This window comes from Daphnia magna, linkage group LG1 (assembly GCF_020631705.1).
Source record: "Daphnia magna isolate NIES linkage group LG1, ASM2063170v1.1, whole genome shotgun sequence".
NCBI classification, from domain to species: Eukaryota; Metazoa; Arthropoda; class Branchiopoda; order Diplostraca; family Daphniidae; genus Daphnia; species Daphnia magna.
The window spans coordinates 14,540,618-14,567,493 of NC_059182.1; the positions used below are offsets into that span (position 1 = coordinate 14,540,618).

The window sequence follows — 26,876 nt, forward strand, 5'->3', positions numbered from 1 at the left end:
TTCGTCCCGCAAGAAAATTTGCAGAATTATTTACAAATCGAACACTGTTCACTTCTCCGTCCACGACGAGTTTCCAATATCGTAATTTGCAGGCAAAAAGTTGTCCAATTTCCACGCCAAACGGGGATGTCATTCCGTTGCAACTGGGAAGAATCAGACGCAATCACAAAAAACTTCTTTCAACTCAATGATTCAGTGTCCAGGAATTTTTTTAATGGAAGTAAAAATAGATTAATCTTGTTTAAGGCTATCTTTGATTTTGTCGATTAAGTGTATTACGTAAGGATTATATCCCTGGCGGGCTGTTTCCACGCCAACAGAGAGTTCTTTGTTGTCTTTCTTTTTTTGAACGGGTTCACTGCTACACCGTTGATTGTGAACACAACTCGCAATCACTAACAAACGTTGGATGCAATTTTTTTCTTAATCTTTACGTTCAGCGATGTGTGCAAGTGTTTTCTCCGACACAGTTTTATCTCTGACTAGTGAAAGATAAAAGTAAACTCGAACCAGCAACTTAGCAGCTCCCAAGAAACAGAGTGAATGTCGTCGGATCGCTGTCACCATTTCAGGTAGTAAAAAGCAATTATTATGACGTAACATCAACGTCAACCATTTGCTACGTCTTTGTTAGAGGTTTCACTTTTTTGGTTTTAGTTTAGACGCTAAGGGGCGTCCCTGATCTCGTTGAGACAACGTTTGATCATCAGTTTTCGCTTGAATTTTGATACTAACTTCCTACTTGTTTTGTTTTACCCTCTTAGATTTTTATTTAGAAAAAAACAATGGTCCGTAGTGGCTGACTTGTTTAAAGTATTGATCAAGAAAATCCCACTATACCTGCCAATTCCGTGAGTTGATCTATAGTTAGTAACTGAAATGTTTATACCGAAATGTCCACCTGGAGGTGTTCAGACATTGCATTCTCATCCGCAGATTTCCTTAGAAATAGGTTACTGTATGCGGACGGAAAAACTGGTCAGGCATTTGGTCCAAGCTACTACGCATGCTTAAAGAAAAAGCTTGTGTGAGCAACAGTGGCCCAAAAATTCTAGTGTTGATAGCCAATATAAAGGCTGTGTTGAGTGCCATTAACCTGAAATTTTCGACCGCACAGCAATCCGCACTCGACAAGTTTCTTTGACACATTACAGAAAATTAAATGTACCCTTTCATTTTTTCATTTTCAAGGTTAAACTTCCTCGTTCCTTGAACTGGGAGACTCGAAAACAAAACTTCTTTGATTTCAGTGTACCCTAAATCAACTCTCCAGAATGTACGGAATAATTTTCGTGACTATAGGATCCATCGTTCAGGTAAGAAAAGTTAAAAGCTTTCTATTATTTTAAACGACGGCTTTGTTGTACCTAATTTATCAGAATAGTAAGATTTTGCAGAATGTGGCTTTTGAAATTAATGATTAAAGTTATAACAAATCGCAAATAGTCTAATAATACAGACATTGTAGTTGAACGGTTTAATTAAGATCTAATTGTTCCTGTCATTTCCATTTTACATTGTAAAACGCGGTATGTTGAATGTCACGTTTACGCAAGTTAGTTAACGGTTGGCAAAAGTATTGAGATATCCCGATGCACTTTACTGACAGGTTAGGTATACATAATTAGTGTTCATGCAATTTCATGACTTTTTTGTTTATTAAAAAGAAATTAGGCCAATAACAACGCTAGTAGGGGACCGTAAATCCCGTTGTATCCAATAAAGTAATTAGTTGTGTTTTATATTTTTTAATTACACAATCAATTAAGAAACTTCGTTTAAACAGTATAGTATACTACCCTTCGTTGCATTACTTTGTTTGTCTTAATTATTTCTTAGAATCTTATGGCTTAAAAAAAAATTAAAGTGTTTCAAGTTATCCAATCGGTTTTCATATCCACTAATTACGAAAAATTAAAATACCAATTTAGTAACGTTTTGCACGGCCAATTAATGTCTGTCTCACTCTACATATTTCTATTTTAGGCAGAATATGGAACCGATCTATGGTTCTCGCTTCTAGAAAAAGTAGGCTATCGAAACATCGTTTTCTGCACGCATAGTGTGTATCCAGATGTAATATTTAGTGGATCATAATTGACTTTGTTTATTCAATCATAAATTTATTGATTGAACAAATATCTCAGGATTTGGTTGCAAACCTAGCGAAGGCTGCCGTAACTGAAATCGGCAACGGTTTGACGTTAAATGATGTTCTTATGTACTTCGGTCGCTGTTTCATCCGCGCAGCTGGAACTTTTGGATATGAAAAATTCATCAAAGTAAGACTTATTGTTCTATTCTATGTCATATAAGCACCCGAGTCCACCTTTTACGTATGTTTGGATAGAAAAGTTGCTGATGTTTTTAACAACAAATTTTTTTCTGATCAATAGAGATGTGGGCGATTCTTTTGCGACTTTCTTTCTGGAATCGATAGTGTTCACCTGCATATGAAATACACCTACCCAAAAATGGATAATCCCTTTATATACGTTCTGGAAGAAGACGAGAATGGCGTGGTCATACATTACAGGACTTCTCGGAGCGGATTTCCTCCTTTCCTCTTCGGTAAAATTTGTTGCATTGTGGCACCATTTTTTTAAACGGAATAGTGGCACATTTTTCCCTATAGCCTAGACTTTTCCCTTGCTGCTTTAGACTATAAATTTTTGAAGTGGAAGGACAAAAAGAAGCCACCATTTGATCTAAAAATCTTGTTACTTTCTTTTGAATTAGGCATATTAGATCAGGTCGCCAAAGATATTTACGACCTTCGTATTTCTACGCCCCTGCTTCCAGAAAAACCAAATGAAAACAATGAAGAAGGCCTTAAATATCGAATTCGGATCAATTTTGACAATCGGAATTACATGGCTTGCAAGGCCATGCAAAATGGTGCGATTGCACTGGAGCGGAAAGGAAATTTCCTCGGCAACCTAAAGTGCAACAAGCAACAAAAACCTTTGATTGAACTATCGAACGGCATTTTATTGCAGCTGTTTCCCTTCAGTCTGATTTTTCGTTCAGATCTCAAGATAATCTCTGTTGGTTATCAGCTGAAGCAATTGTTTTCACGTCGCAAGTTGATCGGACACTCCCTACTTGAAGTTGCAACACTGCGACGTCCCAGGTTAAATCTAAGCTGGGAAAACGTAATTTTTCTAAATTTAATTTTTTTATTTTAAAGCCGATCTTAACTAGACTTGTTTAATTATTTTAGTTGGTCACTCTTCAGCGCGTTGCGTGTGAACTTGAAATTATGCTGGTTACCCAAAACAATGACGAAAATTCATTGTCGAAGGTTTCCAGGACAATGTCACCCAGATCAAAAAGGGCGGAACCTAATTATCTTTTACTTCGTGGCGAAATGCGACATGTTAAAGACTGGCAAGCCATCATATATCTCTGCAATCCACTGTAATTTTAAAGAAAGCGAGCGTGAAATGTTGAATTTTTTTTAATGCATTTTGCATTTTAGAATTGACAACATCGACGACTTGTCCGAGCTGGGCCTCACGCTTAGCGATCTCAGTTTACACGGACATGGTCGTGAAATGGTCATGACAGGACAACAACACACGTCTAGGTTGGTGGAATATTACCTTCTTGGCCAATTAAGTACTTAAAAACATTTAAATGACATAATTTAAGATTGGAAGATTTGTACGAACGTGCTGAAGAGAAGGCAAATCAATTGCAAGTAACTCACGAACTTCTCGACGAGTGGAAAATGCAAGGGGACGAACTGCTCTATTCTATGATTCCTCAATCAATTGCCGAAAGCCTGCGGAGAGGCCAGAAACCGATTGACACCTGTGAGGTAAATATTTGGGTCTGAATGTTTAACTTGAATTCTAGATAGCAATAAAATGTCGTGAATATAATTCCTATTGTATCCGATTAGGCTTTTGAATGTGTAACTATCTCGTTTGTCGAAATGACGAATATGGACGATCTAATGACTAAAAGTGCGCTAGAGGCTGTCAATTTTATGAATGCCGTTTTCTCTGCACTGGACAATGTTATTGATCAGCACAACGTTTACAAGGTTAATTTATAATTTAAAGCGAAAATTTTAGATTTAATCATTGATCTGATTTGCGTTCAGGTGGAGACAATAGGGAATGTATATATGGTAGTTGGAGGTGCTCCAACCAAAAACGAAACGCACATTAAAGACGTTTGTATGGGTACGATACGTGTTTGATCAGTGCGAAACAATTGTAAAAAATTCACCGAATTCAATGTTCGTGTTTTAGTGGCCCTTGGCTTCTGTGACGCGATGGATGAGTTGTCCATGAATAACGACACCGGTGTCCAGATTCGTATAGGTTAGATTCTTTGTAACTGTAAATGTTACGATCAGTAGATACTAATTGTTGTCCAACATAAAGGAGTTCATTCTGGTCCTGCGGTTGCTGGAGTCTTGGGCAGAAAAATGCCTCGCTATTGTTTCTTTGGCGACACTGTCAACACTGCAGCTCGCATGCAATCCACCAGTTTGGTACACAACTCAATTTAATTTAGAAATACTATTAGAAAATTTGCAAAATGGTATTTACTTTTGTTTCGTTTCTCCTTTTTATGCGCTTCAACATGTTGGGATAGCCTGGCAAAATTCAAATTTCGCGCGTAGCTTACAACCTTTTGCAATGCTTTGATGGATTCATCTGTGAACCGCGTGGAATCGTGATGGTTAAGGTGATACGTTGTTCTGAGAGCGATATTGTTCAAACACCCCCATATTTAAATATTAATTAGTTAATATGTTTGGCTTGGTTTTAATCGATTCGCAGGGCAAAGGCGAAATGGAAACTCATTGGCTTTTACGATACCAACCGCTTCGGAAGAAATCGTCCCTTGACGACGAAGAATCGGATTTTCTATAACACAGCAGCTGGAAACAATTAAATACACTCTTACTACTTGTTCCTCGGTCATTCTGGAATTAACTAACACATGATGAGAACCTATACATTATGTGCCTCTCGATCTCCGTAGTGTTATGAGTTAACGAATGTGTGATGTATCGTCCCTTATCCTTTTTTGCCAAATAAATCTTCATGAACCCAAATTGAAACGCGATTTCACACGACATAGGTTGGTTTCCGGAAGACCCCAGCAGCCTGTGTAGTTGACACTGACAACTGACGTGAATAAAAGAGGAAGAGGTAGAAAACAATAGAGAAGGTTGGGATAAGAACTAAATTTTTTACCGTGACCTTTCCTTTGGAAATTTGTAGAAAAAAAGGTAGACAATTTGAGAATTGCGAACCCCTCCTTTTCGGCCTCATCCTGCTTTTGAAAATGCCCAACAGGCTATAACACTGCGTGCCTGGCAATAAGGATCCAGTCAGAGACGTGCCGATGAAGAAACTGGCAGGCTGAAAGTCCAATGGTAAACGACAGTGAAAGTATCTTTTACTGCTGGTCCTTCTCTTTTTTACCGGTGTAGTTTAGTGCATCAATCTTCTCTCTGTTCGCACATTGTGTAATTGTGGTACATATTGGAAAGCGATTGAAAGTATTGTTATTGTCATTAAAGGCATGCAGTTCACGGGATTCGACAGGTTCTTCCATTTCAACGGTAATTTTGATTTAGTGGGAAGAGAGGAATTAACATGTTCGACTGAAACATAATTAGTTACTTGAAAAACCGATTAAGCAGCAGTGATTGCATGAATATTATCTTGTACTTGATGCTGATCAGTAAGCTGGGAGATGAAGACTGACTAGCAGGTACGACCAATGTGGTTTTATCTAGTTGGTTGTTCGTTCCCCCAAAACTTGAATGAGAATATAGTGGCACAAAATGACATGCTGTCCAGTCTTACAGTGATGTGTCTGTCCATTACAGTATAGATACTGACAGCTGAATAAATGGCATGTAAATTATTCGTATGTTAATTGAAATGCCTTTTATTTCTTATACGATTGTGTACGTTCATCTGCGATATTCCAGTCTGTGGTCGATAAGAGAAAGAAAATCGGGTCTACTGAAGGCTGCACCTGTTTTATCGCATTTAGTTATTGTTTTCCATCATCCCCTCAGCACTTATTTGTTTTTTTTAATATCTCTTGGTTTCGAAGATTCCGAGAAGCTTCAAATTTTTTAGATACGGGATTCGTCAGCGCATCGGAATTGAGGAAAGGGAGACAAAAAATCCACGATGGCCACCGCCTTTCTTTTTTTTAAATTACATTTTCTCGATATTCCTACTCTACCTCTAAAGCATACCTTTGGGCTGGAGCTAAATGAGACTTGTATCGCATCTAAACTGTAGAAGTTCTTTATCTGTGTGTCTATAATGGATCTATACAATAAAGAAAATGCCTATTGTTGTTTTTAATGATTTAAAGTATGTCAGCTGTTCTATAATTTTATTAGTAAAGAACTTTTTTCTTATCGCTACGCAGATCCAGTACAGTGGTACCGCCGTGCTTCATTGTGGCTTACAAAATGGAATGGGGCGCCTTCCCGAGGCAGCGTGAATACGTAAAAAAAGACTTAAATCGACAGAAAACTGCAAGAAATGATGCGGTGGGTTTTCCTCCACGTCTTACCAGTGTCATGTGGCCTTTTTCGAATACTGCCAATGTTCATTTACACCTATGCGTGAGTAACAGGACGTTCAAATAGTTATATATTAACGGTCAATAATGGCCTTATTGTGTGGATGCCAGCGACAGTTTGGGCATAACATTATCGTCTCAAGTTCCATGGCTGTAAGTACACCCATTTATCTCTCAGGTTTCCCATCATGGATTGTTCATGCCTGATGTGTGCATTCATCCATCCATCGAGTGTCGAACATCACGAAGGACAACAAATAGAGACAGACCGGCGTCATCAAGATTCTCTCCGGTACGCCATAAACGCATTCCTTATTTTTTATTCATAAACTACATTATGAATCTATCGATTTTCGTGGAAAGAATTCCTCTTCGTTTTAATAAACCCCTAAAACTTTTTAATGAAAAATAAGAAATGGATTATTGGTCTTTTAGGCAGCATGGTAGCATCAGCGTGATCAGGCTAGTACGCATGCTCCCGCGATTTAAAGTTGTTGGCGTATCAAGCCCCAAATGATACCGCGCGCATTTGGCGAACCGCTACTAGAATATCGGTATATAAGCGCTTCACATACGTCCGACTAAATCAAAAGACGCGTTTGCTTCCACAGGTAAGAAACAAATTCTATTCATCGGGATAAAGTAAACAGTGAAAATATGATAGCCATTTTCTTGTCTTTTTCAGCTCCACTTTTAAGCATTTCTTCTACTAAACTGATTTTTGAGCAGTTACGCAAAGGGTACTCGTCACCAGAGTAACAGGTGTGGATGAAGGAAACGGTAAGAAGTGCTGTTACTCAAGCAACTCGATTGTCATCCGGCACTAAAAGAACTAAATCCTATCATTGTTATGTGCTCAAGTTCTTAGATAAAAGATAGGCCTCATCTATTGAAACGAAAGTCGCAACCGAATCGATTTCTTTTCATCTTATTGCCTACTTCGTTGGAATCGGATCTCTTTGAAATGTATGGATTAATTTTCGAGACCATAGGCTCCATTGTTCAGGTACAGATTTACTTTCACGTGTCCTTCTTCTACTTGATTCCGACTACCGTTCTAAAGTTGCTTGCACATCGTGAATGCTTCAGTTGCTGGAAATGTATCGTGAAAATCGTTGCGTATGAGATCACGTAGGCTACACCGTAAAGGATACGCTCTAGCAATAAATAGTGAGTATCGCTTTTAATGCATAGAAGATTTAAGAGACAATAAGAGTCTTTAGAAGGAAGCTGTGTAATTACACGGTTATGCCTATGCGAATACGACATTCTAGATTTTGCTTTATTTACGAGTGCGCGTAGGTTGACGAAAATAGCATGCGTTGGCGAAATAAGTGTGGGAAACGGTAAAAAAAAGACCGGGAACTAAATCTGGATCCTTTATTGTACTTTTCGTAATGTGTAGCAAAAAGAAAGGTAGAAAATTTTTTTTAGTTGACAATCGTTTGCAGACAATAGCTAAGTAGCATGTTGCTGCTGAAGGCTTTTCAAAGGAAAGCTGTCGGTTTATATGGAAATTTGTACCCAGTCTGTAAGAGTCCGTGTTCTACATGCTTGATTTCAAAAGAAAAACATGTCGTAGTTTATTTATCTGTATTCTTGTGGAAATCCATTGCTTCCATTCAATTGATTGATTCAACGTCAATTTTTGTATAGATTATTCACAAAGGATTTAAGAATTTAATCCCTGCAAACAAGTGGCGTACCTCATAATTGGCTACGCGTGCAGTAGAAATTCAAGACCTTGTCTCTATCGAATTTTGTTTCCTATTTCATTCTTGATTGTGTTTCCTATTTCATTCTTGATTGTGTTACGCACACACGTCAACTTAGATGGAGTATGGAAACGACGTGTGGCTGTCTCTTCTAGAAAAAGCGGGCTACCAGAACACCACATTTTGCACTCACAGCATCTATCCAGAAGTAACAAGCTGACACTCTGACTCGTCAATTGTTAATTTCGAACGTTCTCTGTGAATAGGAATTGGTTATGAAATTGGCGGGCGCTGCCGTGACTTTAATCACGGACGCTTCGACCGCGGAAGAATGTCTTACTTACTTTGGACGCTGCTTCATACGAGCTGCTGGGGCTTTCAAATATGAAACGCTGATCAAAGTAAACAGACGTTATCTTTCTTTTTGTGTGTGCATTATTTTCTATTTGTGACGGTCTTCATCCGTCTTTTCTGACTACGATACAAATTGGTTTTTTTGGCGTACGTCTAAAGGATTGCAGTCAATCTAGAACGTTTCGTGAAAAATTCGGTGTAAGAGGATAACGGCAAAATAACAATTTAAAGAAAAGAAAGTTATAGGCAGGATTTATTGACGAACTGAGGAGATTGTGTTTGTAATATCATACTTGTAATAACTCAAATTCTTGATACTTTTCAAAGAGATTGTATTGATTTTAGTTTTTAAACCGTAGTAAGTTCAAAAAGCAGGCATGTTAGTCAGAAGTAAACATTTAGTGGCAAAATGGACTGACGTAATTCTAAGATCAATAAATCTGATTTGAAATTGTTTGACTACTGAAATGTTTTTTTGCTTTCGATATAGAGTTGTGGACGATTCTTCTGCCACTTTCTTTCCGGAATAGACAGCGTCCATCTGCACATGAAATACAGGTACCCTAAAATGGAACATCCCTTTATTTACGTTTTGGAAGAGGATGACAACGGTGTCGTCATACACTACAGAACATTCCGAAACGGATTCTACCCATTCCTTTACGGTAAGTGCCTCTGTTGGCAAGCGATCCATTTGAAACCAAAACGTTTGCCCTTTCCAAACATTTAATTTGAAAACGCAGGTGAAAAAGAGGCCTGTCGTACAATAATGGTTCCAATGATTAATGAATTATAACCTTCTCTTTTTTCAATTCTTTACAGGTTTGTTGGATCAAGTTGCCACGGATTTCTACGGCATTCGTCTTTCCATGACAGCGATTTCCGAAAATCCATACGGATGCAATGACGTTGGCTACCAATTTCGAATTCGACTTAATTTCGACAATCGTAATTACATGGCTTGTAAGACCATTGAAAAAGGGGCCATGGCCCTCGAGCGTAAAGGAAACTTTCTCCAATCGACAAACTGCAGAAAAGAACCATCAACTGAACTCTCTAGTCGCACTTTGCTGAAACTTTTCCCTTTCAGTCTGATTTTTAGCCAAGATCTCAAGATAATGTCTGTTGGCTACCTGATGAAGCAAATATTTTCGTCAAGGATGTTGATTGGACAAATCCTACCAGAAGTTGCTCGATTGCGACGTCCCAGATTAAACCTCACGTGGGAAAATGTAATTTTATTTTGCTACCGTTTTTACTACACATCCGCTCTTGACGAAATTTTATTGACTCTAGTTGGTGACACTTCAACGCGTCGCCTGTGAACTGGAAATGACATTGGTCCATAATGGTAGTTGCAAACGTCCTTTGTTGGATACTGCGTCGAACGAAGAACCCCGAAGACTTTTGCTTCGCGGAGAGATGCGGCATATCCAAGATTGGCAAGCAATCGTATATCTCTGCAATCCACTGTAAGCACAATAATTATTCAAGCGAACAAACAAATTTCATGTCAGTCAACAAATTCCTTAAAGAATTAACGACATGGAGGACTTGTCCGACCTGGGCCTCGCTCTCAATGATCTCAGTTTGCACGGACACGGTCGCGAAATGGTCATGGCAGGAAAGCAGCACAATTCCAGGTAAAAATATGCGGAATAATTGTTTAAAATTTCGTTTTGAAGGGAAAAAGAAATCGTTGTAGATTGGAAGATCTTTACGAACGAGCTGAAGAAAAAGCAAATGAGCTGCATAGGACTCACGAACTTCTCGACGAATGGAAGCGAAGAGGGGACGAACTGCTCTACTCTATGATTCCTCAATCAATCGCCGAAAGCCTGCGGAGAGGCAAAGAACCGGTTGACACCTGCGAGGTGAATATTTGTGGCTGTCCTTTAACGTTGCTAAGAATTCTCAAATTTCGCTCAAACGTTCGCTTAGGCTTTTGACAGCATAACTGTCTCGTTTGTCGAAATGACAAACATTGACGATATAATGGCTAAAAGTGCGCTAGAGGCCGTCAGTTACATGAATGCTATTTTCTCTGCATTGGACAAAATAATGGACCAGCACAACGTTTACAAGGTAAGTTTTCGTTTAAAAAAGAATAATTGTAAGCATCGTATAATTAGTTTGTACAGGTGGAGACGGTTGGGAAAGTATACATGGTTGTCGGAGGTGCACCGACGAGAAACGACACACACGTCAAAGATGTTTGCATGGGTATCCATTCCTTTATCATTATCCAGTCCTTTCCGAAATTGCATCTGAAAGAATTGATAATTTTTTAAAAATTTCGACTAGTGGCGCTTGAATTTCGGGACGTCATTAACGAGTTGTCTGTGAATAGTGCTACACCAGTTCATATTCGCATAGGTTTGCAACATATCAGTTTGAATCGTTCAATTTCATCACAAAATGTATGTAACGTTTGAAGGTGTTCACTCCGGATCCACAGTTGCTGGAGTTTTGGGTAGGAAACAGCCACGGTATTGTTTTTTTGGTGACACCGTCAACACTGCAGCTCGGATGCAAACTACCAGTTTGGTACAAAAATCATAATCAACGATTTTTTTTATTGGAAATGGTTAAAGAATTTATCGCTTTTATTTTTTGGCAAATGTTGTGCTAGCCGGGAAAAATTCACATTTCTCGGCCATCTTATAACCTTCTGCAATGTTTTGTTGGATTCATCTGTGAAATGCGAGGAACTATAATGATCAAGGTGATCCTAATTTTACACTAAGCTACTTCTTCTCCATATTAATACGTTAGTATTTCACTTATCGTTTAATAGGGTAAAGGCGAAATGGAAACCCATTGGCTCTTACGGTACCATCCTCTTCAAGATCGGTTGTTACATGACGATGATTGCCGTGCCACTTGAGTTTGGTGGAACTCTCCTTCACCATTTTCCGCAAGACGTAACTATTCCCGATGAAAATAAAAGGAAATTCCAGTAAAACGAGTTGAAATACGTATCCACACCTCTTTGTTTCCACTGTTGGTTCAAAATTGCCGAGACATCTGTGGTTCGTAAGGTCTCTTTGTTTTGGACATACTGTCCTGATTTGTCCCCTTAGAATTATTCCACTCGCGTAACGTTTGATTGCCTTTTGTTGTCTAATTAATTCATTAGGAAAAGGGGTGTTAACATTGATGTATTTATTTAGCGGTGTAAAGAAGGAATCGACGACCAATTTCCTTCATCTTACTTGTTAACAAGATACTGGTGATACATTCAATCGCGAGTGAATGTGTTTATAACTACATAAAATGAATAATATGTCTTATGTGGTGGGTACGTTGACGTCAAATCTATGTTCCAGGAAAATATTTAACAATTATAGCTTCTTTGACGTTGGTTTCAACCTTTTGTTCCCAACTCGGACAAGGACGTTTCAAGAACGTTGGTAACCAAGTGGCTTGCTGGACTAGCCGGTATACAGGTATACACTTTCTTTAATTAGCTCGTGTCTCCGGATGAGATTGATTTGTTTCGAGTGAGTTGGGGTGGTAAGTCAGTGGTCGAGAAACGGCACAAAATTTCTATTTTTCCCTGTGTGACTATTATCCTGATTCCTTTATCAATACCAAGTTCTCTAGGGGGGACAGAACCGATTGCTGTATTTGTTTATCTGTGGCGATTACCCGTAAATTTAAAAGACATCAGAAGGTATTTATAGAACGGACTTAATACTTGGAAAATTTTTCTGGAAAAGTTTTGATGCTTTAGAAATTTTACGCCCACCATCACTTTACATTAAAACTAGACCATCCAAAATCATTTTTATTCGTTTCCCATGTACGACCTAAAACTAATTTATAATTTGCTAATGATAGTTGCCGTGACTTTTGCCCCACAGCGAAACTCCGTTTATCGTGCTCTATTGGGAAAAGTAACGAGTCGTCTTGTGTTCCATGTTATTCACTGAACTGGTCTTTCACTATACGGGTTGCAGGGTACATCCACACATGCGATATCCATTTCAAGGCACATGCAGACTTTTTAGTGTCAACGGTCTGTAACAACGATTCTAATACGTCGTTATGTAAGTCGAGCTTCTTCGTACTTCGTTATGTCAGTGAGTTTCCTCGTACTTCGTTATGTCAGTGAGTTTCCTCGAACTTTATAGGCAGTGTCTTTTTTTTTTAGTCCCTTGTTAATGTGCCCATGATTTCCAGGATTGGTGTTACATACGTTAGGCCAAGTCATCAGTGCCTGATTACGAAACGTGCGAATAATGTATTTACATTATCTGTAGACACGAAAGGTTATATAAGTTGTACGACGTTAAAATGTCGAAGGGGGCGGAAATTTTTCATTTGGAGAAAGTTTTATCTTGCGCATGGCGCTAGGAAGTTGCGTGCCAGCATCTCTCATGCGTAAAAAGCTCCGGCGTATATAACTCGGCCCCATGTAAAGAAAGAAGACACTCCTCAACTTATTCATTTATCTCCTGCCAATTACGAAGTAACGAGCCGTCGACAAACATTTTGAACTTCTTCATTTTCATCAGAAACTTAGGCTGTTCCTTGTGAAAACTGGTTCGTGTGAAAAATCTATTCAACATGTACGGCATGATATTTGAAACTATTCAAAACATCTTTCAGGTAAAAATAGTCTTACAAATTAATGAATGGTTTAGATAATGTTACGTGTTTAAATAATCATTCTTACTCTTGCGTGAATTTCAAAGCGTTCCTCTTCATGCCTACCTTTTTTTGTAGCAATTCTCCAGTATTTAAAACATGTGTACTACAGTACGTAAATCAGTAGGCACGTTTGGTCTTTTGGCATCAAACCATTCGATGATTAATTAGTAGCTGAACAAGGTGATCGTATTGAATTCATGTTTGAAAGGTGGAGTATGGAGATGAACTATGGGATGCTCTTCTAGAACGGACGAAATATGGCAAACGCACCGTTTTTTGTACGCATCACATTTATCCTGACGTGAGTAGCCTTTCATTCGTATTGGACGAAGTAATTAAACATTTTTAACGCAATCGTTTTGAAACAGGACTTGGTGATGCAATTAGCCAATGCAGCTGTCGAAGTAATCGGCAATGGATTAACGCAATTGGATTTCCTCAATTACTTTGGACGATGTTTCATCCGCTCCTTTGACAAGTACGGTTATGAAAAAATAATTAAGGTATTTTAATATTTTCTCTTCACTTTTTTGTGTGTTCAAACTGACATAATTCCTTGAAACAGAATAATTATTTTCTTTTATTGCGGTTTAGGTTTGCGGTCGATACTTTTGCGATTTCTTGACCGGCATTGACAATATCCATTTGCAAATGAGATACATGTTTCCGAAAATGGTTTCGCCCAGCATGTATATCTCACACGAAGATGTGGATGGCGTTTTACTACATTACAGAACACCACGCAATGGACTCTGTCCTTACCTCCGAGGTATTAATTGATATGGCGTGATTCAAGGTTCTTGGATACCGGAATCTGATGTCGTGTTATGTTTCTTTGTAACAGGACTGCTCCTTCAAATTGCTGAAGACTACTTTGGTATTCAACTCGATGTAACCGAGTTGCCCAGCGAGCCTTCTGGAGAAGATGAATACAACCAGTATAGGTTCCGATTGAACTTTAACAATCGGGACTATTTGGCTAGTCAGAAGTACATGAATGGTAGCAATCTTGGACTTGAACGGAAAATGATGGCTGCTACCCCGCTGTCAAGCAATACATTACTGCAGCTGTTCCCGTTTGGCTTGATCTTCCGCTCCGATCTTAAGATCATAAGCACAGGAAAACAACTGAAAATCATGTTCCCAGACAAAGGATTATTTGGCCAGGCTCTTCCTGGAATAGCTAAAATGCGTCGTCCAAAAGTCGATCTCACTTGGGACAATGTAACGATTTTTTATCGCAAAGCAACCGTTCGCGGCAATAATGTCATTACGTTACAGGTGCTTAGCTTGCAAAAAGTTATGTGCGAACTCGAGATGCTGATTAACCAACGAGAAAACGAAGGAATCTGTAATCCTGCGTACGCATTGATGAGGAATAATGCTGACCAATCCCGTCGATTATTTCTGCAAGGGCAGTTCCGCTACCTCGAAGATTGGTATGTAATCATTTCTATTACCTGTCTACGTTTATTGTGTTTGTATAATATTTTCTTATTGGTATAGGGAAGCTGTGATGTTTCTTTGCAACCCTATAGTTAATAATCTAACTGATCTCGATGAACTTGGGCTTAAACTCGATGACCTGAGTATGCACGGCAACGGTCGTGAGATGGTTATGGGAGGATTACAACATAATTCCCGTCTAGAAGACCTCTATGAACGAGCAGAAGAGAGATCGATGGAGTTGGAAAAAACTCATCAGTTGCTTGCGGAGTGGACGGAACGTGGTGATCAGCTCCTTTTTTCCATGATCCCGAAGTCAGTCGCAGATAATTTACAAAGTGGGACACATCCAGTTGATACGTGCCAGGTAGTCTTTAGAAATCGTAATATTCTAGTATGATCATTAAACTTTCTTTTCAGAACTTTGAAAGTATAACAGTGCTCTTTGTGGAGCTTACCAACTTCGATATTAACGCAGATAATGCTATGGAGATGGTCAAATGTATGAATGCAGTTTTTTCTCAATTGGATAATGTCATTGATCGACACAATGTTTATAAAGTGGGTTAAATATTTTGATCCGCGTTTTTCTCCTAATAATAATAATACCATCGTTTTCTCATGAATTACTAGGTAGAGACAGTTGGAAAAGTTTACATGGTCGTTGGAGGTGCACCAGAAAAAAATGATTCACACGTCAGAGATATTGCATTAGGTAGAAGGTTTTTAAAGTGTCATAGAATTTCTCATTTTTATTGTATTCATTTTCACAGTTGCCCTGAGTTTCCGAGATGAAATTGAAGAACTTGCCGTCAAAGCCGGAATGGACGTTCGAATTCGAACAGGTTTTACTGACATTTTATCTTAACACGATAAATTAACAAATAAGAGGAATCATGGCTCAAACCTATTGTGTTATATGATACAGGTTTTCATTCTGGCTCGGCTGTCGCCGGTGTAGTCGGAACGAAGATGCCGAGATATTGCTTTTTCGGAGACACTATCAACACCGCATCAAGAATGCAATCGTCTAGTGAAGTACACATATATAACTTACCATATTTTCACTAAAATCTACCCGTCCTTAACACATTTTCTTCCCTGTGATTGCAGTCAGGGAAAATTCAAATGTCATCAACCTCTTATGGCCTCCTACAATCGTTTTCCGGATTTGTCTGCCAAAAACGAGGTCTAGTGACTGTTAAGGTAAACCTTACAACTATTAGTATACGATGCATGGTGATTCCAACATATTTTGTTATGCAATCAATAGGGCAAAGGAGAAATGCAGACCCATTGGCTGCTTCAGTATCAACCATCCGCTAACTAAACTATTCGGATGGTTTGGGTTTTAGATAACACTGTCAGTCGTTGAAATGTCGCAAACTATTATTCACGAGTCAATTCCTCGTACTGGAATTCATATAGTGATTGAGCTTTAAATTTACTATAATAAAGAACTAGTGTAGATTTACGTGGGTGCACAAAAGGTATTTGGAAGGGGAGAAGGGGGTAGTATTCTTTTAAAGGCAACGCAATCAATCGTGCATTCTTATGTTGTACCTACAATTTGCTACCTGCTGTTGTGCCGCCTCTTGCGTGAAACTCCAGCAACATTTAGATTGGATTTCCTGTTGTACAACTTTTTTAACGTATAAATAAATGGTTAGGGAATTTTTTCCATTGTTAGAGTTTCTCTTAGAATCGAACAACCATTCCGGTGGAGTATGGAGACTGTTGTCCTACGTTCCAGACGGATTTCCGGTTGAAATGTATGGAACTATTCTCATGTTGGATTACAAATGAAAACACATAAAGAGTAGATTAGAAAAAAGGTAATGGAAGAATCGAATACTTGAGATTACGTCTGTTATAACAGAAACTCGTATGTTCTTATATTATTAGATGCACTTACGCAAAAAAACAAGAAATTGTTATGTAATTAAAAAATAAACATTGTAGTAAATATACTGACACATAATAACGTAGATACAAAATACGATGTTTTTTTTTCGCACAATGAAATTGTTAATCTACCTGTAACTGTAAACTAATCTTAGATGTACGTACTTAAAGATTGTTTTTTTTTTAAGACAGAAAGAAAATTATATGTTCCACATCGTGCTCCGGGTCCATGGAAAGAGGAAAGAATACTAAAACAATAGAATATGAAGAAATACAATAAGGTAAGAAAGAAAAAAAAATGCCCAGCGCAGCTTGGCCGAGTTCAATGGCACGTTAACTTCCTTTCAGACCCTGCGGCTAGGACTGAGGGGAAAACTTAAAAAGCTGACCTTGACACTGAAAGTTGTCTGTTATTTTCCTTGACAGTTCGTAGTTGTTATTTCCTAGTCGTCGAGTGAAGCCGGTATTGACTAGTGGTGGACGAATTGCATCAGCAAAAATCACGGTAAGCAGCAGTGAGATTGGTCAGAATACAACTGCACGTCACGACCTCAGCTTGTCTAATCATTCGTGGCATACAAGTATTGTTTTGCAGTTACAGCTAAAAGTGTAGTTTGGAACTTTTTAAGGCCATTCACATGTTACAAGGTTTTCCAATTTGAGCAAGATTGTTAGGAGTGTAGTTTGAAGAAACATCCCCATATCTTTCCAGAAAATCTCCTTAGAAGTTCATTGTCTTGTAAAAGTTGGTATGCCATTTTTCATGAACCCATATTCATTTCATTGGCACTTTTTATTTCTGTTCGTGTCTCAGAATTTGTTTTTTCGAATAATGATCCAAAGGTGCTCCCCAGTTCGCTCATTACACATGTTGTGTGTTAAGTAACATAAGATATAATTGGCAGTTTAGTAATTCCTTATGTTGCTATTGAATTAAAAAAAAATACTTCTTGGTTTCAAAATTTCTTACAAAACCCTAAGAATTGCTTAAAAAAAGTGTATGTTGTAATTCTGAAAATCTTGCTTTTCAGGACAATTTTGGGACACCAACATGTGTCGCACAGAAATCCGGCTAGCACCTGTGAGTTTCTTGTACTTCCTGGCTGTAATGTGCGTGACAGCCCCGTTCGTTCTAGCTCATGAAGCGGAAATCCATGGTTGGGACTCACAAGGGAAAGCAGCTGATGCCATCGGTTCTCTCTTTTCTGGTTCGGAAATGGTAAAATTACAAGCGCTTCTCAAAAACATTCCCCCCGCCGAGCTGCAGAAAGTTGCTAGCCAAGTAGTTAGCGACATAAATGAAAACCATACAGAGTTAGAAAAACGAAGATCTATCCTTAAGGCAATAAAAGAAAAGGGTCTGCTTGATACGTGGAAAGAAGATCTAGAAAACCTGATTTTTGACGACAACGCCCTTCCGGCTGATGGATCAGACGAGAAAGCAAAGCAATTCCAGGATAACTTGAAATGCAACGAAAACCATGGAAAAGGACCCTCAACACCTCATGTACACTTACCAGAAGAACCTTTGGGAAGAAATAGTGAATCGTCCGTCCATCGTTCGTCGGGTAATCCAGAGTCGAACGGAACACCATATGTTAACCAGGAACAAATAGCGAAGAATGATGTGGATTATCTATTTCAAGTGGCCGAGGAGGAACTTGATCAACCAGCAATGAAGCTTCAGCCACCGAAACAGGTCCCAACAGCTTATAAAACTGCCTCGAAGCCTGCGGCATCATCTTCGCAAGAAAAAAGAAAGGAAAGCAACAAGAAACCTTATAAGAAAGTGAACCAAGAAGATCCTCTTGATGTCTTGGTTGGTATGGGCAAGAAATTGCTGGGCCAAGAAGATAGCAACCCTACTCTGAACATTGTTGCAAACATGGCGTCTGCCTACATCAAGAATATGGACAACTCCGGAAAGAAAAAGAGTGGAAACAATGGTCCTGATTTGAGCTCGCTTTTGCAGTTGGCATCTCTTTTTGGTGGTGGTAACGCAGGTCAAGGCAATCCTCTACAATCCGTTGCCTCCTTATTGGGTAATTCCGGTATGGATATGAACCAGCTTCTTCAAATGGGCTCGGCTCTAATGGGACAAGGTTTGGAGGCTCCGGCTAGCCGTAGAAGCAAATCTTCCAACCCCATTGCGGAAATGCTCATCCGTCTCGTAGCCAACTTCCTCAACATGGATTCTGTCGTCTTATTGGATTATTACAACGGGCTTTCCAAGTTGAGTGAAGCCAAAAGCTGGAATGAAATCAATGCCATTCTACGTAAAACTACTGGGCTGGATGTTGAGACCACACTGGATTTACTGATAAACGATGATGTCCGCCAACAGCTCTCTGACAGCGCTACATCCTCCTTAGCCCACTGGCTGCAAGCTTTCTTGGATCCTGACAGTATCCAGAACAAAATTCTTTATCTTAATGCTTTCGCGTTCCAGTACAAGTATCCGCTTGTCGATCCCAAGAACCTCGTCGAATCATTTTCTATGTTGGTTGAACGGCTATCTGAAGATTATTTGAACACAAAGCTAAATTTGAGACCATACTTGAAGCAAACGGAAAAACAACTGAAAGGATTGTTACACATCGAAGGACCCGAGCGCTTGGACTTCCACAAACTAACTGAAAATGAATTGTCAATGGTTATCCAAAATACGATGAAAAGTAAAATATTTGATCCGCTAGCTGATCTCTGGACTGATTTCCGATATGCGTCTCGTTTTCCTAAATGCGCACGCACCATTATGTGCTTACGGAATGTTCCATCAAACTCTGCGCAATCTGTGGAAGAACTTAAACAGGGATTCACTCGAGCAATGAGGTAATGTATATTTCTATTGACATGATTATCTGAAATTGTTACTGATAAACGTGTATTTTTACAGTACTGTTGTTGTTTGGGCTTTGAGCAAAACGAACAACAGGGGAATGCCAACTTTCGATGCTCTGTACCAAGCTGCGTTTAGTGGCACTACAGATTGCAAGGTATTTACTTTCATACAGTTCATGCTCTCGATAACTTTGTGTGACCTTTTTGCTTATGTTGCAGGCCAAGTATCGAGAGAACTGTGATCAGATTCTAAACGGACCTCTTCCGTCAATGCGGCTAGACTATGAACATCATGAACTTTGATTTCATATCCGTCTTCTGTAAATTCTCTTATACATTAATCGTGTCTTTAAATTTTAGTTCAATATTTTCTAGATATTGGGAACTTTCCCGAGTTGTATTTAATATTAAAAGTGGATTGAATTATATATTTCAATCCGCCATAAAAAGTGAATATACAATGTTCTCTAATCGATTCTAACTTTTTTATTCGTGTCAAACTTGTGACTTCTGCCTAGGTATCCTTTTGGCCGTTTCCTAGCAACAAAACAACAAGAACTAACTTTCTGTCTCTTGACAGTGCTTTTACATTTCAGTGCAGGTCGTTAAGAATGGCGGAGGAACATGAAAAACCCGAGGGTGAAACGCAGTCAGAAGGCACCGGAAAGGTCAATATGCCATCACATTTTTCCCCTCATCATACATTGATCGTTTCTGGCGTCACTAGTCGCACTTTAGCGTGTGAACTAAACTTTCTGATTACTCCTAGGTGATGGGAGAGAGCGAACCTGGGGCGGATCCCGGTGGCAACACGGTAAGTGACGCAGCCCGGATACAGGAAACATTCTCGCGTGTCATGCAGAAGGTGAGGTCCGCATATACTAAAGAGCTTCAGAGGAAGAAGCAAGTGGATTTAAACTCCTCTGTGGACATCATGAGGAAAAACATTGAAGAAACGAACGACATGGAATCCAACGAAGACGATGAGGCAATGCAGGCCATGACAAAGGTGCAGTTTAATTGAACTTATTGCTTGGATAAAATTGTTGATTGTTTTGATTATTTCAATCGTCTCAATTCTGAAAATAGGAAATTGAAGTAACTCGTCGTTTACTGGAGGTATCCAAACTGCGCGAAGAACAGTCGAAACAAACTATTGCCCAGTTGGAAGCAGAAGTTGACAAACTTCAAAAGTTGGTTGAAGAGGAAGAAGTGCTGCGACGTGACGAAGGATTGACACTACAACAACTGATTGCACTAAAGAAGCACTTAACTGTCGAAAATGAAAAACTTGGAGGAGAAAATCAAATATACTCGCAGCAGTTTATATTGCTACAAACTGAACTCCAAGACGCAACTGTGGATAAGAAACGTCTAGATTCACGGCTAGTCCATTTGCAGCAAGAATTACTGGTAAGTGCTTCAGTTCTTCAGTGAAACAATGCTTACTGGACAACACATTAAAATACGGGAAGTTGTGCAGGCTTTAAGAGAAGATTTGGAAGCAGAAGTGAAAGCGAGCGCTGTAGTTCGTCAACAACGCGATGCTGTTCGCCACGAATCAAATCTTAGGGAAGCGGAAATCGCTCAGCTTCGCCAGGAGCTGGAACAATATCAAGCACAAAATTTATCTTTAAAAACGAGCCAGGATGATCTAGAGGTACCACTACTCTGTCTGTAGAAAAGTTCTATTTGAAATGTATTTTTTTCCCCCTTTTTTAGGCACAATATCAGAAGCTGGTTCAGGCATCTTCTGTTCTGTCGGCTCGGTGTGATCAGTTAGTTTATGAATTGGAATCAGCCAAGAAAATCTTGGCAGGAATGGACGAAGAAAATGCTCAGTTGAGTGATCAGTTAAAGGTATGTCACCCTCTTACAGAACGACATGTTTTTAGCTCATTGATTAGCTGTTTGGTTTCGCAGTTAACCCACAATCAAATCCAAGATCGAATGAAGGAGATTAACAATCTGGAAATCTACAACAAAACTGCAATCGCGAGGATCGAATATTACGAAAAAGAATGTGCTAAAGCAGACACTGAACGAGAGCTTCTAGAAACGCAACTTGACAAATTGGATAAAGAACTATACGAAGTACGCTTTGCCGCCACCGGAGACCGACAAGGCAGCGATAAAATCATGAGAGAAAATCGACAGCTTCACGTGCAGTTGCACGAACATCTCAGTAAGATATTCCCTTTTCATTGTATGACACTTTGATAACGACTGGTAATTCAACCGAATAGTTTCTCGCGAGAAGCAAAGAGAAGTATGGATAACTCAACAGGAGACAATCCGACGACTGGAACAGATCATTCGAGAAGGCGACTCCCAATTGTCAAAACTGCGTTTGAAATTGTCTGAAAGCGAAAGTGAAAACAACCGGTAAGCTGACAGTTAAATTTGTTGTTCCTGTTTTTGACAATGTTATTCAATTGCATGGTAGGTTGATAGGTGAAAAGGATTCCTTGCGAAAGATGCTCCAAGATGCGCAAGATAACGCAATCACCAAAGGAAAAGAACAGACCCTCTTAAGAGATGATAATTTAGCACTTGAAAAAAGAATTCAACAGCTACAAGTTGCTGAAGAGAGTAGCGGTCACGTAAAATCGGCTCTTGATTACGAACTTGCCAAAATCAAAGTAAGTCGTGCAACTGTTTTGCCTTTAGAAGAACAAAATAATAATTTTTCATTCACTTCAACAGGAAGAAAATTATGAACAAGATAAAAGAATAAAGACTTTAACTTTCATGGTTGAAAAACTTAAAGAAGAACTTTCAACTAAGGAGGCCGTCCTGATGCACGGAAAACGGGGTAATATAGTTAATGAATTCTAATGCACCTGATCGTCTTGATATTATGATAGAAATGCGTACTTTTTCGTTTTAGTAAAGCAACAACTCGAAAGGGATTTGATCACGTTGAAGAAAGCTGTCGATGATCACAGAAAAATAGAAAGCGAGACAAAAGCACACGCAATTCAACAAGAAAAACAATTACAAACATTGCAATTGTTGCTGCAGCAAGTTAATAGTGATCTGCGAGAAGCAACGCTTCAAATTCAAGCTGTAAGTAAATGAACTTGCGTTGTGACACTGCTCGCTAATTGTTATCGTTTACAGGAAAAGAACTCCAATGGAAATGTTGAACAGCGTCTTTCCGTGCAACGAGACCAATTGGAAGAAACCAAACGTCAGTTGAGAGAACAGGGACGGAAAATGCAAGAACAAATGGCGGTCACCAAACGACTTGAAGTAGATATGACTTTGCTACGTGCAGAACTAGAGAACAAAGAGTAATACGGTTGCAAAGTGGTCTGTTTAAAAATTCCTTTAATGAATCAAATTTTATTTAGGCAAGAAAAGAAGGCTTTGGAGCAGAAATTGTACCTGTCGAGCAACTTAAAACGTGATTACGAACACTTGCGAGAGACCCTCCTCCACGAGCAATCGCGTCGCTCCGCACTGGAGACTGTTAAGACGACGCCTGTATTAGTTCATCCTTGGAGAATTTTACAGGTAATGAAATGTCTAACATCATGTGGTAGGCCATTGTGACTTGATACTGTTCGAACGTCGACGATACTAGGCTGCAAATCCGACTGCTTACGTCACTATGATGCGTGAACAAGCTGCTAGACGAAGCAAAGTTCGGGCGACAAAAGGGCGAACAGTGCTTCCGGATGTTACACCCAAACGCCCCATATCGAGTTTTTCTCGGCATGGAACTAGCAATGAGTTGCAAGTTGCCTTAATTAAGGCTATAATTTAGTAATACCGCGTTTTTTTACGGTAAACTACGCATTCCAATGTTAATGTTTCTGCTTAGGATTTATTTAGTCAAAATTCTAGCTACGCTGTTTTTGGCATATTGGAAGTTTACTTCTTTCACTCTTTAAAACGTTTAGCGACAAACAAATCGCGAGTAAATTTTTTTTAAATATTGAAACAATAATTTGATGTTATAGACACTGACTTGTATTGCGATACATTGAAGAAAAAATCACATCCCTTCCTCATCACAAAATTCAAATTAATTGATAGCCATACTGATGGCTAAAACTAGGATTGGAGAAAAAAAAAACAGCATGAGAATCTCAAGGAAAAATTGTCAAGAAACCGACATCTTAAGTAGCACAATTACGCGTGAACAATTCGGAAAGAAGATTATCCGTACGAGTCAATTATTCTGGTATGCAAACACGCGATCGTTTGTTTTTGGCACAACAAACATTCAACAAAGATTGTGGAAACTTTTCCACATTTCACGACGACCCAAGGTTATTCATTACATTTCTATTCTAGAATTCGGGCAACACTTTCGCTTTTGCTGCGTGAATGGCGAGCCTGAGCTCCTCGCAACTTAGCTTGCCGCACATCTTGTTGGGCCGCGTGTAAAAGAGTATCGAAATTTTGATTTTGAGGGAAGGTTCCGGAAGGAGAGGCCGCAGCTATATTCTGACTTGGCGACGCTCCATCTTCAGTCTCCTCGGCTACGTCGTTTGATTCGCTGTTGCCGCTGCTTTGATTCTCCGCAAATGAGAAATGAACTTTGCGATCTTGGCTAGACGTTTTATTGGCTTCGCTTAGAGGTGCTTCAGCGGCATCTGCTGATGATTCTTCGGCTTGAGTTAACGTAATGGCCGCAGAACACATTGGGCACTTCTCTTGAACATAGAGCCACTACAAGTCAAAAATTGTTTTTTAGTTGAAACATTTACCATTTTGGTGAATTTTCTTACTTTTCGAAGACAATTGCCATGGAAAAAATGTCTACAGCGAGTGACGCGTACAGTTCCAACAAGATTCATAGTTTGATAGCAGATCGCGCAAACATCGTTGTGGACAGCCAGCTGTTCTTGGCTGGCAGATGGCAAAGCGTTTATGTGTTTGACAGCTTCCCGTCGGCGTAGGAAGGAGATCCAACCGGTCTGTAAGCGCTGCCAAACATTGAAATAACAATGGACAACCAGGACGACACTGTTGGACCAAGACCATTGGCCAACTAAGGATTCGTGGAAGCCAGCGCATACGACGAATAGGGCGACCATAAATTCCAGACATCGAACTACAGCTCGGGTGTCTAAACCGTTTTAACCGAAAATCAGAAATTATTTTTCCCTCTTTTGCTTTAATATTTTAAACTTGCAGTATATAATGTCGTCGAGCGCTTCCCATGCGTCCTCGCGGGTTGAATCGTAAAGGAAGAGACAGTAGATCACCAATAATCCAACAACCTGCAAGAAAAAAACATTTTGTTAAGCGTTATGGACTATGGTCTGCATCGATACAACTGACCTGCACAGATGTCATGACACAAGTGGAGATGACCACCAAAGTCCAAAAGTTAAGGTCAAAGATGTAACACAAGATGAATGTCATGTAGAGAGGGAAAGCGAACAGGAAAACACACAGCAACAAGATTCTGACGTGACGCATAATGTGCCGATCCTTGTTAGCTGAAAGTGCTAATAACATTGGCTCCGTTGTTTCATATACGGACTGAATCAAAGATGCTACCACAACAAATAATATGATTGAAAAAATCGCCAAACGCTGCGGCATCTTGATACGGATTAGGCCCGTTTGGGCGGCCAATAACGCCATCGTAAGGCCTTCTGTCAACCCAGCATGAGGATTTTGCTCCGCTGCATAAGCTTGATAGTTAAGAATGAATATTTTGATGCCCGCTTGGCCTATCGAAGATGCGTAAGACATGGCGACGCAAGTACTTGCCAGCGTCAGTGGCGAATCGCAAATTTGGGAAATAGCGCAAAGGAAAACCATGTACCACTCGTCTGAATAAACCCCAGAGTTCGCAACTAGGTCAGGATGAATGAGTAAAGCATGAAGTTGGTTGATACAATGGCCCAACCAAAACACGAAAAATTGACTGGGAACGAACAGACGTGAACAGATATCCATAGCCAAATGCGGTAGGCTTAGAGCTTCGATTTCGTGGGCTGCATACAAATACAAAAACTTTAGTTCACCTAGAATAGCGGGAACGCAGGAAAGAACGTAGTAAATAGCGGCAAGGATTATGGCAGCTGTTGCAAAATTATGAACGAGGAGTAGATCGGATTGGGCGAAACCCGACAGACGGATGACGATCGGCAAACAGTAAATGGCCAAAAATGCCCGCTTAATATTCGATTCAACGTCTAGAAAAAAGTTGACGCAAGAGACGATGAACAGTTGAACAGATAAGACGGCTAACTGATGCAAAAGACTGAAACATTCTAGATCCATTTCCATTGAGTCGACAATTAGACCAATGCCGATAAGAGTGCGCTCTGCGAATTGGTAAGCTGGTACCTCAGAGCTTATTCCTGGAGGACTAAAATGAAAAACTTGTGAATGATCTTCCTTTACGAAAGGAAAGGAATAACATACCGGAATTCGCGTGCAAATTTCAGTGCATATTCAGGGCTGAAATTTATTACTGAAGGAAGTTGAGTTGTTGGTGGTGTCATTGAAACACCGGTGGATTTATGGAAGGTGGCATCTTTATCCAAATCTTGTAACTCAATCAAAACAAAATGTCTTGACAAAAGTGATGCTCCAGTTAATGCAGCCAAACTCAAATAATGCATGTAAATGGTGACCAGTTTTGGTAGTGGTACAATTAGTATTACAAGTCCATGAATCAACACTGTAGAAAAATCATTGAAAACCCCATCAGTACTTTATAATGATAAATTGATATATATTTATACTTAGATGAAAAATGAATGCATAGCATTTATCCATAACTTCTGCGGTCTGTGGCCAGAGACGGTCTGAGCTGATGTGACTCCATTGGTCAATTAACATTAAGCCTGGAACGCGTAGAACGACAGATGCGAAGTTCTCAAAATGTTCGCCTTTAAAAGTTAAATCTATGGCCGGCCAATTGCTGGTGGAAAACATATTGCTGCAGCTGGTGGTGGTTGATGCACTAAAGAAATTGATATTCACAAAGACTAGTCATCCATCCGATTCTAACTGATTTTTTACTGATGAGACGTTTCTATTGGGAACAGAAAATTTTTCTGTAACCCTAAAAAGTACAAGGTAATACACAAAAACCAGGCGCAAACAGGAAGCACAATAAAACATAAACTTTCTGCTTCTTGTTTGTCTTCCTACATAGAGCAGACGATGTAACTGTCACAAATGTTTCCTGTTTTCTCTGTTATCCCCTAGATGGCTTGCTATTCTTTTTGTTGTATTATTATTTATTAAACAAAAATTCCACTATGAAATTAATAAAAAAAAATATAAAAATCTAATAAAAGTCGGTAAAGATCAAAGAATAATTTTGTTATCAGCCCCATCAACAAGCGTGATCATCGTAACTTCGAAAAACTGTTTCACCAATCGCTCGAAAGACGTCGTTCA

At 39.4% G+C, this 26,876-nt stretch overlaps 6 protein-coding genes and 1 long non-coding RNA gene across 14 annotated transcripts; 5 read left to right on the forward strand and 2 right to left on the reverse strand.

The window, feature by feature from the left end:
• Window positions 1–79: 79 nt before the first annotated feature.
• LOC116917009 (soluble guanylate cyclase 89Da) lies at window positions 80–5,130 on the forward strand. The gene is made up of 14 exons (XM_032922350.2): window positions 80–1,316; window positions 1,987–2,076; window positions 2,148–2,282; window positions 2,397–2,571; window positions 2,740–3,155; window positions 3,224–3,420; window positions 3,482–3,589; window positions 3,655–3,823; window positions 3,908–4,051; window positions 4,112–4,193; window positions 4,263–4,334; window positions 4,398–4,507; window positions 4,612–4,704; window positions 4,800–5,130. Exons 1-14 carry the CDS (start codon window positions 1,275–1,277, stop codon window positions 4,890–4,892), a joined length of 1,926 nt encoding a protein of 641 aa, XP_032778241.2. The 5' UTR covers window positions 80–1,274; the 3' UTR covers window positions 4,893–5,130.
• A 186-nt stretch (window positions 5,131–5,316) lies between these two features.
• On the forward strand, window positions 5,317–11,899 carry LOC116916964 (soluble guanylate cyclase 89Db). 5 transcript variants are annotated; one of them, XM_045173266.1, is made up of 20 exons: window positions 5,353–5,401; window positions 5,549–5,590; window positions 6,421–6,619; window positions 6,755–6,868; window positions 7,012–7,187; window positions 7,262–7,356; window positions 7,445–7,582; window positions 8,410–8,499; window positions 8,558–8,692; window positions 9,136–9,310; window positions 9,468–9,877; window positions 9,942–10,117; window positions 10,181–10,288; window positions 10,351–10,519; window positions 10,587–10,730; window positions 10,787–10,868; window positions 10,950–11,021; window positions 11,083–11,192; window positions 11,278–11,370; window positions 11,443–11,899. In XM_045173266.1, exons 6-20 carry the CDS (start codon window positions 7,345–7,347, stop codon window positions 11,530–11,532), a joined length of 2,004 nt encoding a protein of 667 aa, XP_045029201.1. In that variant the 5' UTR covers window positions 5,353–5,401; window positions 5,549–5,590; window positions 6,421–6,619; window positions 6,755–6,868; window positions 7,012–7,187; window positions 7,262–7,344; the 3' UTR covers window positions 11,533–11,899. The 5 variants fall into 5 exon arrangements, with proteins under 5 accessions (XP_045029205.1, XP_045029201.1, XP_045029206.1 ...); XM_045173270.1 differs by lacking the exon at window positions 5,549–5,590 and having other exon boundaries at window positions 5,317–5,401; XM_045173271.1 differs by having other exon boundaries at window positions 5,359–5,590; window positions 7,438–7,582; window positions 11,443–11,896.
• A 1,058-nt stretch (window positions 11,900–12,957) lies between these two features.
• Window positions 12,958–16,425, forward strand: LOC116917015 (soluble guanylate cyclase 89Db). Of its 4 annotated transcripts, none has more exons than XM_032922374.2 (13): window positions 13,053–13,259; window positions 13,510–13,602; window positions 13,670–13,804; window positions 13,896–14,070; window positions 14,146–14,525; window positions 14,583–14,740; window positions 14,808–15,117; window positions 15,168–15,308; window positions 15,381–15,462; window positions 15,521–15,592; window positions 15,676–15,785; window positions 15,861–15,953; window positions 16,021–16,425. In XM_032922374.2, the coding sequence occupies exons 1-13, from the start codon at window positions 13,218–13,220 to the stop codon at window positions 16,075–16,077; spliced, it is 1,848 nt and encodes a 615-aa protein (XP_032778265.1). In that variant the 5' UTR covers window positions 13,053–13,217; the 3' UTR covers window positions 16,078–16,425. The 4 variants fall into 4 exon arrangements, with proteins under 4 accessions (XP_045029242.1, XP_032778265.1, XP_032778261.1 ...); XM_032922383.2 differs by having other exon boundaries at window positions 13,070–13,259; window positions 14,808–15,114; XM_045173307.1 differs by having other exon boundaries at window positions 12,958–13,259; window positions 15,861–16,425.
• Window positions 16,426–16,669: 244 nt separating this feature from the next.
• On the reverse strand, window positions 16,670–19,107 carry LOC116917036. Its single transcript, XR_004390992.2, has 2 exons — window positions 18,971–19,107; window positions 16,670–18,902 (listed from the first exon to the last, which is right to left on the reverse strand). It is a non-coding gene; the product is annotated as an uncharacterized LOC116917036 (long non-coding RNA).
• Window positions 17,704–19,968, forward strand: LOC116916972. Its single transcript, XM_032922303.2, has 3 exons — window positions 17,704–19,484; window positions 19,549–19,648; window positions 19,713–19,968. Exons 1-3 carry the CDS (start codon window positions 17,704–17,706, stop codon window positions 19,794–19,796), a joined length of 1,965 nt encoding a protein of 654 aa, XP_032778194.1. The 3' UTR covers window positions 19,797–19,968.
• LOC116916929 (cilia- and flagella-associated protein 58) lies at window positions 19,891–23,499 on the forward strand. The gene is made up of 14 exons (XM_032922238.2): window positions 19,891–20,011; window positions 20,074–20,161; window positions 20,263–20,502; window positions 20,583–20,906; window positions 20,977–21,153; window positions 21,216–21,353; window positions 21,417–21,678; window positions 21,740–21,878; window positions 21,940–22,135; window positions 22,200–22,308; window positions 22,384–22,562; window positions 22,617–22,789; window positions 22,850–23,012; window positions 23,083–23,499. The coding sequence occupies exons 2-14, from the start codon at window positions 20,105–20,107 to the stop codon at window positions 23,263–23,265; spliced, it is 2,340 nt and encodes a 779-aa protein (XP_032778129.1). The 5' UTR covers window positions 19,891–20,011; window positions 20,074–20,104; the 3' UTR covers window positions 23,266–23,499.
• LOC116916935 (RING finger protein 145) lies at window positions 23,449–26,637 on the reverse strand. The gene is made up of 6 exons (XM_032922249.2): window positions 26,213–26,637; window positions 25,890–26,148; window positions 24,792–25,833; window positions 24,643–24,730; window positions 24,236–24,576; window positions 23,449–24,176 (listed from the first exon to the last, which is right to left on the reverse strand). Exons 1-6 carry the CDS (start codon window positions 26,403–26,405, stop codon window positions 23,790–23,792), a joined length of 2,310 nt encoding a protein of 769 aa, XP_032778140.2. The 5' UTR covers window positions 26,406–26,637; the 3' UTR covers window positions 23,449–23,789.
• Window positions 26,638–26,876: the final 239 nt, after the last annotated feature.

Bases quoted from the DNA above. Each gene is read 5' to 3' on its own strand.
- LOC116917009 (XM_032922350.2), top strand. From the start codon at position 1,275: ATGTACGGAATAATTTTCGTGACTATAGGATCCATCGTTCAG. The intron at 1,317-1,986 runs GTAAGAAAAGTT...TTTCTATTTTAG, and splicing joins CTATAGGATCCATCGTTCAG to GCAGAATATGGAACCGATCT. The intron at 4,052-4,111 runs GTTAATTTATAA...ATTTGCGTTCAG, and splicing joins ATCAGCACAACGTTTACAAG to GTGGAGACAATAGGGAATGT.
- LOC116916964 (XM_045173270.1), top strand. The intron at 8,693-9,135 runs GTAAACAGACGT...CTTTCGATATAG, and splicing joins AATATGAAACGCTGATCAAA to AGTTGTGGACGATTCTTCTG. The intron at 9,878-9,941 runs GTAATTTTATTT...TATTGACTCTAG, and splicing joins TAAACCTCACGTGGGAAAAT to TTGGTGACACTTCAACGCGT.
- LOC116917015 (XM_045173307.1), top strand. From the start codon at position 13,218: ATGTACGGCATGATATTTGAAACTATTCAAAACATCTTTCAG. The intron at 13,260-13,509 runs GTAAAAATAGTC...CATGTTTGAAAG, and splicing joins CTATTCAAAACATCTTTCAG to GTGGAGTATGGAGATGAACT. The intron at 15,463-15,520 runs GTAGAAGGTTTT...TCATTTTCACAG, and splicing joins CGTCAGAGATATTGCATTAG to TTGCCCTGAGTTTCCGAGAT.
- LOC116916972 (XM_032922303.2), top strand. From the start codon at position 17,704: ATGTGTCGCACAGAAATCCGGCTAGCACCTGTGAGTTTCTTGTACTTC. The intron at 19,485-19,548 runs GTAATGTATATT...GTATTTTTACAG, and splicing joins GGATTCACTCGAGCAATGAG to TACTGTTGTTGTTTGGGCTT. The intron at 19,649-19,712 runs GTATTTACTTTC...CTTATGTTGCAG, and splicing joins GTGGCACTACAGATTGCAAG to GCCAAGTATCGAGAGAACTG.
- LOC116916929 (XM_032922238.2), top strand. From the start codon at position 20,105: ATGGCGGAGGAACATGAAAAACCCGAGGGTGAAACGCAGTCAGAAGGC. The intron at 21,354-21,416 runs GTATGTCACCCT...TTGGTTTCGCAG, and splicing joins AGTTGAGTGATCAGTTAAAG to TTAACCCACAATCAAATCCA. The intron at 21,879-21,939 runs GTAAGCTGACAG...ATTGCATGGTAG, and splicing joins AGCGAAAGTGAAAACAACCG to GTTGATAGGTGAAAAGGATT.
- LOC116916935 (XM_032922249.2), bottom strand. From the start codon at position 26,405: ATGTTTTCCACCAGCAATTGGCCGGCCATAGATTTAACTTTTAAAGGC. The intron at 25,834-25,889 runs GTATGTTATTCC...TTTTCATTTTAG, and splicing joins AAATTTGCACGCGAATTCCG to TCCTCCAGGAATAAGCTCTG. The intron at 24,731-24,791 runs GTCAGTTGTATC...TTTTTCTTGCAG, and splicing joins GTGTCATGACATCTGTGCAG to GTTGTTGGATTATTGGTGAT.